This window comes from Condylura cristata, unplaced genomic scaffold (genome assembly GCF_000260355.1).
Source record: "Condylura cristata isolate star-nosed mole 26May11 unplaced genomic scaffold, ConCri1.0 scaffold00028, whole genome shotgun sequence".
Taxonomy (NCBI): Eukaryota; Metazoa; Chordata; class Mammalia; order Eulipotyphla; family Talpidae; genus Condylura; species Condylura cristata.
The window spans coordinates 601,442-618,879 of NW_004567129.1; the positions used below are offsets into that span (position 1 = coordinate 601,442).

The 17,438-nt window shown below is 36.4% G+C and overlaps 1 protein-coding gene across 1 annotated transcript in view; it reads right to left on the bottom strand.

Moving 5' to 3' along the window:
- Positions 1 to 3,482: 3,482 nt before the first annotated feature.
- The window catches only part of SHCBP1 (SHC SH2-domain binding protein 1), a 35,285-nt gene continuing 21,329 nt past the window's right edge, over positions 3,483 to 17,438 (bottom strand). The window contains exons 11-13 of the mRNA XM_004690313.2: positions 7,128 to 7,214; positions 6,055 to 6,196; positions 3,483 to 4,525 (exon numbers count right to left, since the gene is read on the bottom strand). Of these exons, the coding sequence (XP_004690370.1) occupies positions 4,200 to 4,525; positions 6,055 to 6,196; positions 7,128 to 7,214 (555 nt within the window). The 3' untranslated portion in view covers positions 3,483 to 4,199. The remainder of the gene's footprint in view (positions 4,526 to 6,054; positions 6,197 to 7,127; positions 7,215 to 17,438) is intronic.

Consider the following 17,438-nt stretch of genomic DNA (forward strand, 5'->3'; position numbering starts at 1 on the left):
TTATCAAGACTCAGAACTGTATACTTTAAAACTGATGTTTTGTATTTTTTATTGTAATAAAGAAAAGCTGATAAAGGATCAACAGTCAAGAAAAGTTCAATTCTGAAAAATAAGCTAGAACAGGATGACTTCCCCTAGTCATTACTAAAAAACATCTTGACGCATGACCACAAAACAGTCATTTGATCCTTCTGATCAAATTTAATTGAGTGCTAAATGATGTGGATCTTGTAAGAAAATATATGCAGTCAGCTGCAGATCAGCCTGGAGTATTTAAATGCAGAGTGAACAATAGACAAATGTGGGAATTTAGTATGATTCCAAATATGTGGGGGGAAAATGGGCTATTGAATAGACTATATTGAGGCACATTAAAACTACAATGAGAGGGGCCCTCCCTGGTGGCGCAGTGGGTTAAAGCACAGCACTGAGAAACTAAAGCCACTTCAGCATGAGTTCATTCCCCACCCCGGAGGTGACCCACGTGGTGCGGGAGACCTCTCCTGACCGGCCTGCTGCTCCTCTCAGCAGTGTACTTTGTCAGTTGGCCTGTTCTTCTCCCCACTCTGTCTCTGGTGAATCCTCTCCCACCCCTGCACCTCTGGCCTGTACCCCAGCTCTGTATGCATAAATAAATCGTTAAAAAAATTACAGTGAGATACCACTTCACACTGGTGAGATTGGCACATATGAAAAAAGAATCTAACAAGTGCTAGTGAGAAGGCAGAGAACAAGGAGTCCTGGTATATTCATGTGTAGCAGTGAACTTGCTAATTAGAGTTCTGTGTCATACCATATACAAACAAATTACAATGGCTTAGGAATGTACCTTTAAACAAGATTATAAAAGTGCTAAATATATTTTTATAATTTTGTGATTATACAAGATTATAAAAGTGCTAACCCTCAACCTAAAAAGTTTTTACCTAATAATCTAACCACAGAAAACCCTAGAAAAGTCACTGCTACACTGAGTATTCTTTTGTTTATCTATTTGCTGTAATCAGACACCAGCAACCTGAATAGGGGAACTGGCTCTGATTCACCTATCTCTGACAAACAGATTTTTTTTTTTTAAACAAAGCAACCCTTCCTCTTCCTTTTAGATTTATTTCTTTATGGCTGCATACAGAACTGGGGTACAGGCCAAAAGTGCAGGGGCGGTGAGAGGATTCACTAGAGACAGAGCAGGGAGCAGAACAGACAAAGGGGACACTGCTGAGGGGAGCTGCAAGTCAGGAGAGGTCTGCTGCACCATGTGGGTCACCTCTGGGGCAGGGATGGAGCTCACACTGAAGCAGCTGCGGCCAGATGGCAGAGCTGCGCTTTAGCCCACTGCACCACCAGGGAGAGCCCTCCCTTCTACTTCTAAGAACAGAGTTCCCTTTTCCACTCCAAACTGGTCTTCTCCACCTGGCATAAATAAGTTAATCAAAGGCCCCAACTATTCTCAATGAGGGCAGAAATGCTACACACTGGGAACAAGCAACTCCTCAGGCTTACCAGTGCCCAATCAAAGGAAAAACACAAAACCAAACAGGTTTTACAGCCAATTGGAGCCACCCAGCCAAGCCAAAAACCAATCTAGTCTTCAGACCTCCCAGTTGGGGAGCAGCCTCCACAAGCCTGAGATAGGGGTCTTTTGTTGTTGTTGTTTTTTTTAAGATTATCTATTTATGCATATAGAACTGGGGTACAGGCCAGAGGTTCAGGGACAGTGAGAGGACTCACCAAAGACAGTGGGGAGCAGAATAGGCAGACTGATGAAGTACACTGCTGAGAGGAACAGCGGGCGGGTCAGAAGAGGTCTGCTGTGCCATGTTGATCACCTCCGGGGCTGGGGATCAAATTCTTGCTGAAGCGGCTTTAGCTTCTTAGTGCTGTGCTTCAACCCACTGCGCCACCAGAGAGGGCCCTGAGTTAGGATTTTTTGCTGACAAATGAATGAATTCTGACAATAGATTATACAAACATCAAAAATAATGAAGTGGATCTGTGCAGAGATTTCTACAATGTTAAGAAAAAATAGCAAAAGCAATTTTCAGAATATGATTCTATACCCATAAAGGATATTTTTATATTAATTGTGAGAATTAGGAAAAGAATGTTCACTTTAACATATAAGAGTTTTTTAAACGTTTCTATGTGTGTGTGTGTATAATTTTTAAACAGAATAATATGTTCTACAACTAGTGCCATGATCATATTTGCATCATCTAATCATCTACTTTATTCCATCTTAATTTCCATAGAAGCCTATGGAATTTTCTTAGAAAGGAACAGAATAATAGCAAATTGAATTCTAGAAGAAATGTAAGTGGATTATTCCTATGTATTCACCACTGTTTTATATAGTTTCTTCCTCAATCTACTTCTGAATAGCTAAATCTAGAAAGACATTTTGTCATCCTCTACAAGATTAAGTAGTGTAAGTTCTAGAAAAGTGGGATATATACATTTGAAGTCAAATAACATCTGGCTGAATGAATGAAAATATATTCATGTATGTATGTATCTGTGATGCAATAAGAAGAAAGTAAGGAAGGCACTAAAAAAAATCAAGGTATAGAACTTCCCTACCACAAATTCAAAGTTACACTAAGGGCGTAGCTTAAAGACAAGACATACAGTAATTCAATCAACCCAGAAGACAGCCCTTAATCTGTAATCTGTAATCTTTATCTCAAATGTCAAATCCACATCCACCCAGCATCTCCCTTTACTAGGATGACTAAGTTCTGTATTCTACAGAACTTAAGTGACAATACAGGTCTATCCCCTAATCAAAGGAAAATAATAATCAAAGGGATAAAAATTCATATATGTTTATATTTAAACTAAGAAATGAAATTTGAAAAACTACCATAATAGTTATAAAAAGGAACAAGGAAAGTATTACCTCCACCTAACTACTTATTATGCTCTTGACATTCTAGCTAGTTACAAGAAAATACATAAAACCTAAACTCCAAAATAAAATAGAAATTCAATTGAAAACACAATTTGTTTTTTTAAGTTGAATAAATGATTTTCAAATCAATATCTGGCTCAAGTTGATGCAAAATTAATTAGCATTACTTTTGCAAAGGATTTAAAAAGTAAAAACGCTTTTGAGTGGTCAAACAAAAAAATCCAACATAGAACCTTCCATATTCAGTAACATCTGAAAAGAATTTTAAGTTATTGAACTTTAAGAAACAAACATAATTAAACCTAGAAAGAAACTGAATACTCTTTCTGAAACACTAAAATGGCATCAAAATATCACGTGCACCTGCAAGGGACATAAACTGCAATGGCATTAAGGCTCAAAATGCATTTGAAAAAATATAACAAGATTCAATTTTATTTTATTTCATCATTATTTCTTTAATATAGGCATATTAATATCACAATACTTTTTTATAAATATCTTTAAAAGATGTGTTTTACAATATGATATCAAGAACACAGAGTTGGTGTGGGCTGTTTAGATAATCGTTTTGACTGTAATACATTTAATTAAAATACTGCTATGGTGAAAGAAAAACACCTTCTTTTTAATCATTCATATTCAGCAACAGTGAAAATGCTCTACATATGCATAGCTCTGAACAACACTATTCATTTCTGTTTCAAACCTGCAATGGTATCTATTACGGTTTTGAAGATTACATAGTTCAACATAAAAATGCATCCCACTCAGACTCTCAATAATAAGTCTGATTAGACAGGATAACCTCCCAATCATAAAAGCTTTTATTTTAAGACAGTATTATGCAAATGCAGCATGGAAATCAGACTCACTATAATTGGGATAAAAAGACAACTGGAAAAAGAACACTGCACATTTGACACTTACTGCATTTTTGTGTACTCATCTTCTATATCCTTCTTTTCTTCCTTCTCTCAAGTGCTAGATTAAAGTGTATTTACACTAGAAAGTTACTAATAGGCTTCAGGAGAACCATTTACTTAAGAAAGGCACTTCTAAACAGAAATATTTTTCTATTGCAGGTTTTTTATGACCTTTCTTATGAAGAGGGAATGTTTTATGTGCAACACCCACAGATAGAAATAAACCTACATTATCACTCAAATCCAATCATATATCAAATATAAAATACAGACAGACATGAAGCAAACTACAATAGCAGCAGTGATTGTTGGGGTAGTATGTGCAAAATACAGTATTTTGCTATTTATTTACATTTTTGTGGTCAGAAGAGAAATGTGCCAAAACTCCCTTTTCCGTTCCACTTGAACTGGTTCCCCATAATCGAGACAAACATCTCCTGTGACATTAGGTTGTCATCAGCTTGTGTGATCCCCAGTTCACTCAACCTTTTCTTCCTCATCTGGCCCTTTTGTGTGGAGGCTGCAACTAGCTCACTCACAATTTCACAATTGCCCTCGATTTGCTCAGCAAGGTCAGCTCTGGTATAGAACTCCATTTTACCAGTTGCGCATTGGATGAGTTCTTCTAGATCCAATCTTTCAGCTGCTTCTCCCTCTTCATTTGTCTGAATCTTAAGTGTTTTATTTTCTAGAGAAAGAAATTGTAGAAAATAAAGTTAAGAATACAAACTAACCCAAATAAAACATACATTCCTACCATATATTAGAGCTTTTGAATTTTTCCTGTCTGGGGTTCCTGCTGCCATCTTGACTGGATTTTACAAATTCTTGGCTGAAGAATCTAAATGAACAGTTGTCTTCTCTTCACATCAAGATTTTCTTAGTTCACAGACTACCTTTGAATTATTATTTTTTTAATCCTACAATCTCATTATTCCCACACACTTCCTGGTTCTTACTTATCTACTAAACACTTTGTTAGGAGTTGGATTCAAAGGTAAATAAAACAGTACTACTTTCCCTAAAAGTAGCTCACGTCAGCAGCTAAGCAAACATTAATGCTGGGTAGAAATCTTGATGTCTCAGATAATGCCTAGGCCTGCTGCTGTTCCTTTCAATGCTGTTAAAAAGCAAGAGAATTTTGCAAATGGATTAGGTCACTAATCAGTTGAACTTAGAGAAAGATAATGAGTTAGATGTGCTTTCTCCAATTAGATGAACACTTAAAGCAGGGTTTTGTGTTTTTTTTTCTGGCTGGATGAAGTAAAGGGAAGCACAAGAGACACTCGACATATCACCATGCCTGGAAAAGGGCTCTCTGTTGGAGAGATGGAGGTGATCATGGGATAAGGACCCGTGGCCTCTAATTGTGGACATTAATGCCCAGCAAGAAAATGAAAACCTCAGTTCTACAACCTCAAGGAACTGGATTTCACAAACACGAATGAGCTGGGAAGTAGATTCTTCCCCTACAGCTATCAAATAAAAGCCCTACCCAGCTGACACCTCAAATTTGCCCTTTGAGGACAAAACCAACCACGCCCCATTGGACTTCTGACTCACAAATCTTCAAGGAGAAAAAGAACTCCCAGAAATGTAACTAGAGCAGATCCTGAAGGAAAATGAGGGCTACTCATGCTGATCCTTTGAATTTTCCTCACCTATGTCAATTATTAATCTTTCTCTAAGACTGAGATTTCACAGTGATCTAGGTCATGGTTTAAAATTCATGAATTTCCCACTGAGTTAGTTCCACTTTACTGCCAAGAAAGGCAGGTGACAGGGAGGCCTTTACTTCTACTAATAAAAAAATAGAAGAAATTTCTACAAACCATTGCTGCAAATGCAGCCTGGCACATTAATTTCTCTGCTTTCATCCTTGAAAAATGACAGCACAGCCACCATTGTTATCATGGGCCTATTCCTAAGCCTATAAATTTATAAAGTCAAACATGATAAGAAGGGAACTGTAACATCACAAAAACCACACCTCAAGGTCTTGAATGAACAAGTGAACTTGACCTTGAAAGTTTCTTTCAGCTTGAGAGTCTGTAATGTTACAGCCTTTCTAAGTTTCTCTACCACCATGCCCAAACATATGCCAGCTAGTTATCTTTTGTAAAGAAGGGAAGAAGGCTCAGAAGATTAATCAGTTTAAAACGTAAATAAATTAGATCTGGTTTTTATAACAAAAAAAATGACTAAATATAATCTTACCTACAGTTTCATCTTGGGCATTTTCTTGCAGGTCAGAGAAAATGGTAGGCTTCACCAAGACAACACCATAACCTTCATTATTATGTATGACATTATTCACCATAGATATTTTGGGAATGTCATAATGTTCATCTAAGAAGTCCTGTGACATTGAAAACAAATGTTTTAAGAAACTGTCACATTCAACACTGCCTGCTTTAAAAATCTTCTCACATTTTTTTAGGCTCATCTAAAAATAAAGTAGAAAAGCTATGCTTATTAATATGTGGGAACATAGTCTGAGCTCTAAGTGACACAGCATTCTTCTGTGATTTTACAGATCCATAGACAGGCAAAGCTTTCTCACATGAGACTTCAATCACCACCAAAATTTTATTAAAATTTATATCCTATAGGCCCTCCCTGGTGGCACAGCGGGTTAAAGCACTGCACTAAGAAGCTTAAGCCACCTTCGCATGAGTTCGATTCCCACCTACCCAGGAGGAGTCCACATGACGAGGCAGACCTCTCCTGACCCACGCACTGCTCCCCTCAGCAGTGTACTTCGTCGATCTGCCTGTTCTGCTCCCCACTCTGTCTCTGTTGAATCCTCTCACCCTCCGCATCTCTGGCCTGTACCCCAGTTCTATATGAATAAATAAATCTTAAAAAAAAAAAAATTATTTACTATAATGGGCTCTCCCTGGTGGTGCAAAAGGTTAAAGCACCACATTATGAAGCTCTCTGAAGCCACTACAGCACGAGTTTGATATCTGGCCAGGGAGCTGACCCACATGGCACGGCAGACATCTTCTGACCTGCCCGCTGCTACCTCCAGCAGTGTACTTTGTCAGTCTGCCTGTTCTGCTCCCCATTCTGTCTCTGATAAATCCTCTCACCCAACACACCTCTGTCCTGTACCCCAGTTCTATAAACATGAATAAGTATTTTTAAAAAATTTATATACTACTTATAAATTTCAAAAGCAAAAAAAAAAAAAAATAGAATCCAACATTGGAATTTAATAAAAAATAATTATTTCTTAGGTAAAATAACTCTAACCATTAGAAAAGGATGTTTCAGCAGGTGCTCACCTTAATAAGTATTCCTTCCTTGCAGTGATGGATTCCATTGTCACTCAAGGTGCACTTACTCCCAGGATATATTTCTATACCGGCACCCTACAGGTTATAATTTAGGGTAAATACAATCAGTCTTTTAAAGGAAGGGATATAATATACGAGGTTTATTACAATCACTTCTTAAACTTTAAAAGACCACTAACGTAAAGTGCAAATGTAAAGTGTTTTATGGAAAGATCTAGTAGGTATTTCTAATCAACATTTCCATTTGCTCCATTTCCAGCAAGGTGCCATCATTTATCACTTTCAAAAAACCACACACACACACAAAACTGGCTAAGAGTACCAACACTTGATTACTGATCTACTCTCTTTCATTCTGCACAAATCAATTTCCTGATTTTGCCCCCTCCCAAAAGTTGAGAGAGATGCTTATTCCAAATGACCATCTTCACAGATACTCAATTGAGTACAGTATTTAAGTCTAGCAACATATTCTAATTTGAGGGTAGAAAAATACTCCATATTTAAAAAACACACCAGTTTTAAAACACACCAACCCAACTTAGAGTCACTTCTACAAGCTAAACAATCAATGGCCTCTACTACCACACACATATAAAAATCAGCAGCCATTCCAAGTACCTTGTTTGTATAATGTAATCAGAAAGATCATGCACAATTCAATTCTTTCACTGTATCTCAGTATTACATGAAAACAATAAAAAAAAATAACAGGAATAATATCTCTCCTGATACTATGCTAGGTAATTTTAGGAAGCAAAAATGATTCAAATCTCTATATTTATTTAAGAAGTCATTCACAGAATAACTTAATATAAAATATCACAGATGAAAAAGAGTTGCTATTAGCCACTTACGACACATTTACCACATTTGTGCTGACTTACCTTTTCCAGGCTTAGTAATGTACCATGAGAAAACATGCATTATTACTTGTCTCTTTGGCATTTTCTAGCACATATATGGCTAGAGGTCCCATTACATACCAACCTAAGTCTTCTGAAAGAAGCTCAAAAATAAAATAAAATGCCAACTGGGCCTTCAGCTTATATATAAAAGATTTAGGGGTGATTATATTCAAGATACCTTAACAAACAGCTTGAAATTAAATTTCAAATGATCAGAAATTATGTAAAACTTGAAAAAGAGAACAATTTTAGCCAGCAGCCACCTAGTAAATGAAATAATCATTTTCAAAATACACTGAAATTGAACGAATACTTGGTACCTAAAAATTTATTGAGAAGACTCCCACTTCTAAAATGTTGACATTGATGCCACTATACCAAATGCTGGGTAGAAGTAAAAACCAGACACTAAATATATAAAACAAACATAAGACCAAAAAGTGGAATGATGACAGGCCAGTTTGTAACCTCAAGGTCTGATGAGACAACACAGTGGTGCATTTCCTGGGCTTGAAGCTAAAGAAGCTGGCAATCCACAAACACCAGACACAGCCCAGAAAAGCCTCCCCAAAAGCTCTCTAGCCACAGGAAAAGGTAGCCTAAGAAAACAGAGAACTTTCAGGCACTAACAACTATAGGAAAAAAAAAAAAACCAGCACCTATCCCAATCTATGCTGGCAATACTAAGAAGGGAGCCTAGGCCCTCCCTGGTGGTGCAGCAGGTTAAAGCCCAGCACTGAGAATCTAAAGCCGCTTCCGCATGAGTTAGATTCCTGCCTGCCCCCAAGGTGACCACGTGGTGTGGCGGACCTCTCCTGACCCGCCTGCTGCTCCCCTCAGCAGTGTACTTCGTTGATCTGCTTGTTCTGTTCTCTGCTGTCTCTGGTGAAGCCTCCCACCGCCCCTGAGCCTCTGGCCTGTACCCCAGTTCTGTGTGCACAAATAAATAAATCTTTAAAAAAAAAAAAGAAGGGAGCCTAGACTGTAGGAGCTATACTCAGGCACCCCAGCACTCCCATTGAAGTGGTATTAGAGAATAGCAGGGAGCCAAGATTTCCATGCCCACCGTCATAACAGGTCCTCCTCCTTGCTGGATCAGAGGAGACGTCATCCGGGCCTGTGTCTACCCACAGTAAGCAGGCACCGCAAGGAGGACCGCGACTGCAGTGGTAACAAACAGATACTGTGGAGTCTGACAGTAACCACTGGCCAGCGCCACAGGGCAATTTGAAGCTGGAACCCCCAGCCCACAAAGCATTAACAAATCCCTGCACAGCAGTAACAGGGGCACCCGCAGCATTAGCTGTCATTGGAAATCAAATGGGGAGCTGATACTTCCATGGTCACCTGGCAGTAACAAGACAGCCTCTATACCATCACCCTCCCCAGTGGTGTATCAGAGAAGTTCAGCTTAAAGAGAACAACCAGACTCTCATAACATAAAAATGTTCATGTTTTAGTTGAAGGTAACTTAGCACATCCAAAACCAGAAAGATGTCAAAGTGAATAAACACAATCAACAGCCAAAACCAGGATGTCAGAGACATTAGAATTAGGCGACAATTATTTTAATGCAGGTACAATAAATACCCTAATGAGTAGTTATGAACATACTTAAATAAAAATGAATGGCTCAACAAAGAAAAAAATCTCAGCAAAGAAACAGAAGATATATATAAACAAGTAGAAACTTTAGAACTGAAAAAACATAGTAACTGAAATAAAAATCTCAGTCAGTAGGTTCAACCACTAAAAGGACAGAACAACAGAAATACTCCATCTGAACAAGAGAGAAAATACACACACACTTAAAAAGAGCAAGTATACATAGCATCAACAATGATGGGACTAAAGCAAAAGACCTGAAATTCTTGTTATTATAAATCCTGGAAGGAGAGGAAAAGTATTTGAGGCTTATTTGTGGCAACATGGATGGAGCTGGAAGGGACTTTGCTAAGCAAGATAAGTCAGAAGTAAATATAAAAATATACAGTGGCCTCACTTATAGGGGCAATATAGGAAACAGAACAAACAAGGGACCAGGAAAAGAAAAAACAAGGCAAACCACAGCAAGGTTGGGGGGGAGGGGGAGATGGGCCAAAACAGAGGAGGGGAGAGCCCAGGTGCTCTGGGGAGAGTAATGGATGACATGGTGATAAAAGAATTATGGGGACTGCACATAAGAGGCAAAATTACACATTGTACAAAAATGTACAGTGATGTAAGAAAATAATTAAAAATAAAAGAGTTTGAGACTTAAAAAGCTCAAAGAAATAAGAACTCCCAAATTGGAAAGAGACACAAACCTACAAATCCTCAAACAGGATCAAATTGAAGAAATCCAAGATAACTGACAATTAAACTTTGGGAAGGTCAAGACATCATCCCTCCCTCCACCACTCCCCAAAAATCTTGAAGGCAGAGAAAACCACCACAAGCATATACACAGACATAAAATGCCATGACAGAGGATTTCTCATCAGAAATTGAGGCCAGAAGAAAAGTGGCACAGTATTGTTCAAAGGGTAGAAGAAAAAAAGTCAACCTAGTGAAAGGTAATCTTACTCTTTAAGAATAAAGAAAAAATCAAGACATTTTAAGATGAAGGCAAAATAGAAAAATTTGTCAGCAGCAGACCTACCCTAACTGAATTGCCAAAGGAAGTTCTCGACAAAAAAGTAAATAAAAAAGGGGAAATCTTGGATCCCAGAAAGGGTTAAAGAACACATTAAGCAAAATTGGTAAATATAACAGGCCTTCCTTGAGTTTTCTAAATTGTATTTGATATATGAACCAAAAATTACAACACTTCCTAAAATGGTACTAGGATTTATGTAGAGGAAATATTTAAGACCATTATATTTTTAAAAGGGAGATTGGCAAAGACATTAGGAGGTAAAGTTTATGGTAATATATAACTTAACAATGGGAATACAGTCATTAGGGGTCATCAGGTGATGATGCAAATGTCATAATGCACTTATCCAACCCTAGATGGTTCTACATAGCCCTAGGCTACACAGCATTCGCCTATTTTTCCTAGGCTACAAACCTATACAAGTTACTAGAGTGAATAATACAGGCAAGTGTAACATGATGCCTAGACAGTTATTTGTGAATCTAGATATAGAAAAAGTACAGTAAAAATAGGGTACCCAAAAAAAAGTTTAAAAAAAAATTCACCTATACAGGGCATTTCCTGTGAGTGGAGCTTGATTGCAAGCCCAGCATAAAGGTGCTTGAGATTTCAAGCACAGTCTTGTCAATTTTTGCTAACTTTTCATCCTGGACAAATCATTTAAGTCACAGACAAACCTCTTGAGTGACTTCTCCCAGTTGCCACTCTTATACCTATCGGTAATATCACTCTACCCCACATAGGCACTTGATACCATTAGGTGTTCAGTCCTCCCAGAAATGCATCAGTGGCTCAGTTATAGCAATAGCCTGGGCAAAATTTCTCCTCAACAACTTTAAAGCTGCTATAGCTCCATGGTCCACTGTTTTGATAAAGAGGTGGTCCATGGAGGAAGAAATACCATTTTGGTGCTGGGATGAAAAACAATAATAAAAAGGGGCTAATAAGCAAAATCTTAAAAGAAATGTTAGGGGGCTAATAATCAAAATCTTAAAAGAAATGTTATTCTCCAAAAAGAACTTAACAATTTTGCTGACACAGCAATTCAGGAGGGCATCTTGGAGAGAAGCTGGGTTTGCCAAGATGTCTTGCCACTCCTGTGGTACACTGGCAGTGTGTGCTTATTAATGTGCTTGAAAATAGTGCGTACTTGGTGGCCTGCACAATGCCCCCAAGTGAAAATTGTATCCTGTCCTTACAATCATGAAACCTGGCATTGAGTTGGCCTTCTTACGAAAAAAGTCTTCAGGCGTCCATTTCTAAAACAGGGGGGCTTTAACCACATTGAATATTTGTTTTAGCAAGTGATTTTCTCTTCCAAAAAATTTTCACTTGCCTTTACTTCAGCACTCACAGGTTTGCCACTCATTTCCACATTATGCCGTGAATAATTCTTGAATCATTTAAGCCATCCAGAACTAGCAGACTATATCATACATAACTGGATCAGGCCTTTTAATGTCACAGACATTTTGTTCTTGTCATGAGCATCAAGATGCTGAGAAGAATATGTTCTGTGTCTGGTTTCCCATCCAGGTCATTAGAAATTTCTCAGTACTGATTCAGCCCTCCTCACTGCTTTTTTGTTAATCTCACAGCTTTCAATGAAGCAGATCTTTTAACAGCTTCTATTATTTTGTTCTTATTCTCCAAGACTGTAGCTTTGGTAGAATGGACATGCCTGCCTGGTGAGCAATTCTTTAGCTATCACTGTCTTCCACTTCTATAGTCATTAATCACTTTTAACTTTGTTTCCAGGTCAATCACTGGAAGTGGGCTCTTACTAGCCACATTTAGCAGTGGATTTTGTATGGACAGGGGCCACAATGAACAAAATAACTCAAGATTAAATAAAGCACAGGGAAAAGTGATTCTATGAAGAGACACAGTAAACATGTGTGTGAGTAGTAGGCAGTATGAGGCTGCTTCCAGGATAAGAAACACTCTCATATTGTGGTGGCTACACTGTCATTAGGCAACAAGAATTTTGGGACCACCATTGCACACACAGTCCACTGTTGACTAAAATATTTTTATGGGGCATATGATATACTTAAACTAGTGAAGCGACATCATAAGTTGTCATCTCTTATGTATATATAATACAATACCTAGCATAACCACTGCTTTTGTATAAAAACAAACACTCAAAGAGGTGTTCAGGTAACCCATAGGATACCAGGAAAAAAAGTGAAAATCAGAGAACAGAAAAAGAAAATAGAATTACAGACTAAAAACAATACCAATAATTATATAAAATGTAAATGATCTAAATATACCACCTTTACAAAGTGACATGAACGTGATTATCTACCATACTTTCATTTGAGAAAGAAACCCAGATTAGGCAAGAAAGAGGATGAAATGGAAGATTTTTACAAACTGTTGAATGCTGGGATGTGAGCACAGAATTCTCTTAGGAAGAGTAGGAAACCCTGGACCAAAGGATTTGTAAAGGAAAATGATATTAAAGAATTACAAAAATATGATCTCATTGGGTCTCACTATATCCAAGTCAGACCTGCTCATCTTTTTGGAGCAAAGTATGTAGGCATCTCTCTGCATGACATAAAGGTCTATTGTCAAAGCCAGATATAGAACATTCATTCCCAAAAGTACTACTGGGAAGATACAGAAGCTATGGCCTTCAGAATTTACATGTGATGAAAATCTGGAAGTGTGTTGGGAATAGGGTGTTGTAAATAGCCAAACAGCTGTTATGCTGGATCTAACCAACTGGGACGATTATCCACAGTAAAATGTGCATTACCAAGAGATCAAGTATATAACACCTCTTGGGAAAAATCTGTGAATTTTGTAGAACATGTATTTCTCTAAGCAAAGACAAACATAAACTTTAGACATATTCTCTAAAAGGAAACCTGGAACATCTGGAAAATACCTCGTGTGTGCTATATATAATCATTCTAACTATTTCAAATATCCAATTGGATTAAGCTTCAATTCTAATATTTTTTAAATAAGTTTTAAAATGAAGAAAAAGCACCTATAAATGATCAAAATGAGAAGTCACATCAAAGTTCATACTGGATAAAAACCATACAAATTTAAAGAATGTGGCAAAATTTTTAATCAGTAATCATATCTCACTCAATACCTGAGAATACACAAAGGAGAGAAGTCTTACAACATAAAGAGTATCTCAAAGCCTTTAATCATTCCTCAATATTGATTCAGCATAAGAAAATACATAAAAGAGAAAAGCTCGTAGATGACTGGATTAAAAAGATGTGGTACATATACACAATGGAATATTACTCAACAAACAAAAAAGAAACACATGTCTTTTGCAGCAACATGAATGGAACTGGAGAAGATCATGCTTAATGAGATAAGCCAGAAAGAAAAAGAAAAATACTGGATGGTTTTGCTCACAGCAGGAGTATAATGGACCAGGCAAGAAAATAATAATAATGAACAGCCATATACCAAAGACATTTTAGGGGGATGGAGTGAGGAATGGGATCAAAAACAGTGGGGGGAGGGAAGTACGCTGGACTATGGTGATGGCACATGGGTGAGTTGGTGATAGAAAACCCACAGGGATCACAATTGAGATGAAAAAAAAAAAGTACAAAATGATGTAAAAATAAACTATTATATTTAAAAAAAAGAAAAAAGAAACATTCTGTTAAAAAAGAGAGAGAGAGAAAGAGAGAAGCCTTACAAATGTAAAAATGTGGCAGTCACATACTACAGTCTTAATATCAGAGAATTCATTCTGGAGAGAAACCTTAAAAAGGTAAAGAATGTGGTAAAGTCTTTAACAAAAGGTACAGCCTTACTCAGTATCAGAAAAGGTATACTGGAGAGAAACCCTAAAAATGTAATAAATGAGACCCTCCTTGGTGGTGCAAGTGGTTAAAGCACAGCATTATAAAGCTATCTGCAGCCACTGCAGTATAAGTTCAAGCCCCAGCCAAGGAGGTGACCCATATAGTGTGGTAGGCCTCTCCTGACCTGCCCACTGTTCCTCTCAGCAATGTATTTCAGTCGTTCTGCCTGTTCTGCTCCCCACTCTGTCCCTGGTGAATCCTCTCATGCCCCACACCTCTGGCCTGTACCTAGTTCTTGTATGCATAAATAAATCATTTTTTAAAAATGTAATAAGTGACTGAATTTTGCACATAATATATACTGTAGAAAACACCAAGAGGCACTTTAAAGATATATGAATTGTGGGAAAGTATTTGAGAATCAAATATAAATATATACCATAGAATTTTTAGTAGGACAGTAAGTCAACAATACTCTTTATATATTGTTATAAATCAGAATATTTATTATAGAAAATATAACCCAAAATTAAAACAATTTATTAGTATGCATCAAATAATTATTTTCAATGTATCCTTTTTATACCAACCCTATTTGAATTTGTAAAGGAAATATTAGCATAATTCAACTCTCAAATCACATCATTCTATGTTCTATTCTTTGTTTATATGTGAAATCATGTAGCTGATTATTACTGCCTCGAAGATACCTTCTATATTAGGTGGGATTCATTTATATCTACCTCTCCATGGAAGATTAACAATACTATAATAGATGATGTATGAAGAACATCTAAATGGAGATATTGTTTGTAATAGAATCCTAATAACGATGTCAGTCACCAAAAAGTATTTAGGGCATTATCCTTTGTATTAAAGATAAGCAAATTCTGGATTTAAATAGCTTTGCCAATAGCTCTTAAAGGAAATAATGCTGGCACTTAATTGAAATCTTGATATCTCTTCATAATAGCAATAAATAGAAATCATAGATATTAAGTAGTATTGTTGAAACAAAGAAACCTTCACAGAGATAAAAATATAGCTAACTTTGCCCTAAAAGGGCATGAAATTTTTGTACATCCAATTAATTAGCCTCCTTCTTAAAAACCCCAGAAAGCACACCATTTAAACCATTATATCAGATGAATAGGGATGTTCCTCTAATCTGTATTTGAACAGATTCATGTGGCCTTATTTTCAATGCTTTAGTCAGTAGGTGAACATAACATTTTTAATTAATAAAACTGAATTTGTTTTAAGAGAAAAAGAAACTGGAAAAATGGGTTAAAAAAAAAAAGACCAAACTATATGTGCTGCCTATAACCCACTTCAAACAGAATAGTATAGGCAAGTTGAAAGCAAAAGGATGAAAAAGCATACATCATGAAAACATTAATCAAAGAAAGCAAGTCTGACTATACTAACATCAGATAAAATAGACTCTTATGCAAGGAAAATAACCAGAGAAAGATGGTAACATTATTTAATGATAAACTCATAGAACTAAATGAGAAACAGACAAATCCACAATTGTAGTTGCAGACTTCAACATTCCTCTCTCAAAAATTGATAGAATTACCGAGAATTAGAAAGAGACAGACAAAGAATATAGAAGAATGAGTTGACATTTATAAACTATTTCATCCAACAACAGTAGAATACACATTATTTTCAAGTGTTTATAGAATATATATCAAGATAGACCATATCCTGGGCCACTAAAAACAAACCTCAACAATATAAAAAAAAAATTGAAATATGGGGTCTTCTAATCACAATGGAATCAAACTGGAAATTAACAGAAAGAGAGCAGTAAAACTACAAACACTTGGACACAATATACTTATAAACATAGCATGAATCAAAGAAAGAAAATACAACATACTAAAATTCGTGGAACACAAACAAAGCAGTACCAAGAGGAAAATTAAAGATGTAGAAAGTATTTACAGAAAAGTCTTAAATAGTCAATGTAAGCAATAACCTAGAGAATCTAGGGGAAAGAAAATCATAAAAATAAGAGCAAGTGAAAACAGAATTAAGAAAATCAATCAATTGATTAGAAAGATGCGATATATATACACAATGGAATACTATTCAACTATAAAAAGATAAAAAATTGTCGATTGTAACAATTTGGATGGAACTGAAGGGAATTGTGCAAAGTGAAATAAAATAAGTGAGATAGAAAAAGATTATTAGATGGTTTCACTTATATGTGGAATGTAGAGAAACAAATGGTCAGATAAAACCAAATGAATAAAAAACCCTAGAAAATTTGACGATAGAATTGAAGCTTCCAGAGTGGGAAAAGGAAGGTGGAGAGCAACTTGAGAGGAGGCACAATGAACAATGAGAAAGGACTATGAGTTCCTTGGTAGTGGGTGTTGTATAGTAACATATACCTATAACTCTAAATAATAGTGTTGTAAAGCAATGTTGACTCAATGTAAAAAAAGGTAATTAAAAATAACAACAGCAATAATACTCGCACCCTGCTCAAAAAAAAAAAAAAAAAAACTAATGAAAGAAAGAGTTGGTACTTTGAAAAGACCAACAAAATTAAGAAATCTCTGGCAAGATTAACATGAAAATGCTTCACCACTAGCATAGTGCTCTGTAACTTATGAACACATCTGTTAACTCACACAACATGAAATCAGTTAATTTAAATAGCCTTCTAACTATTAAGGAAATTGAAAACATACTTTAAAAGCTCTCAAAGGAAAGTCTTTCAAGCCAAAATTATTTCACTGGAGTAATCTACTAAAATATTTAAAGAACTGTCATCAATTCTATATCAGAACTTCCAAACTTATTTTATGAGACTAGTATTACCCTGATACCCAAACCAGACAAAGACAGTAAAAAAAAAAAAAACTTCAAGGGGGAAAAAAACTCAAGTCAATATCCCTTGTGAATAGAGATGTAAAAGTCTGTAACAAAATATTAG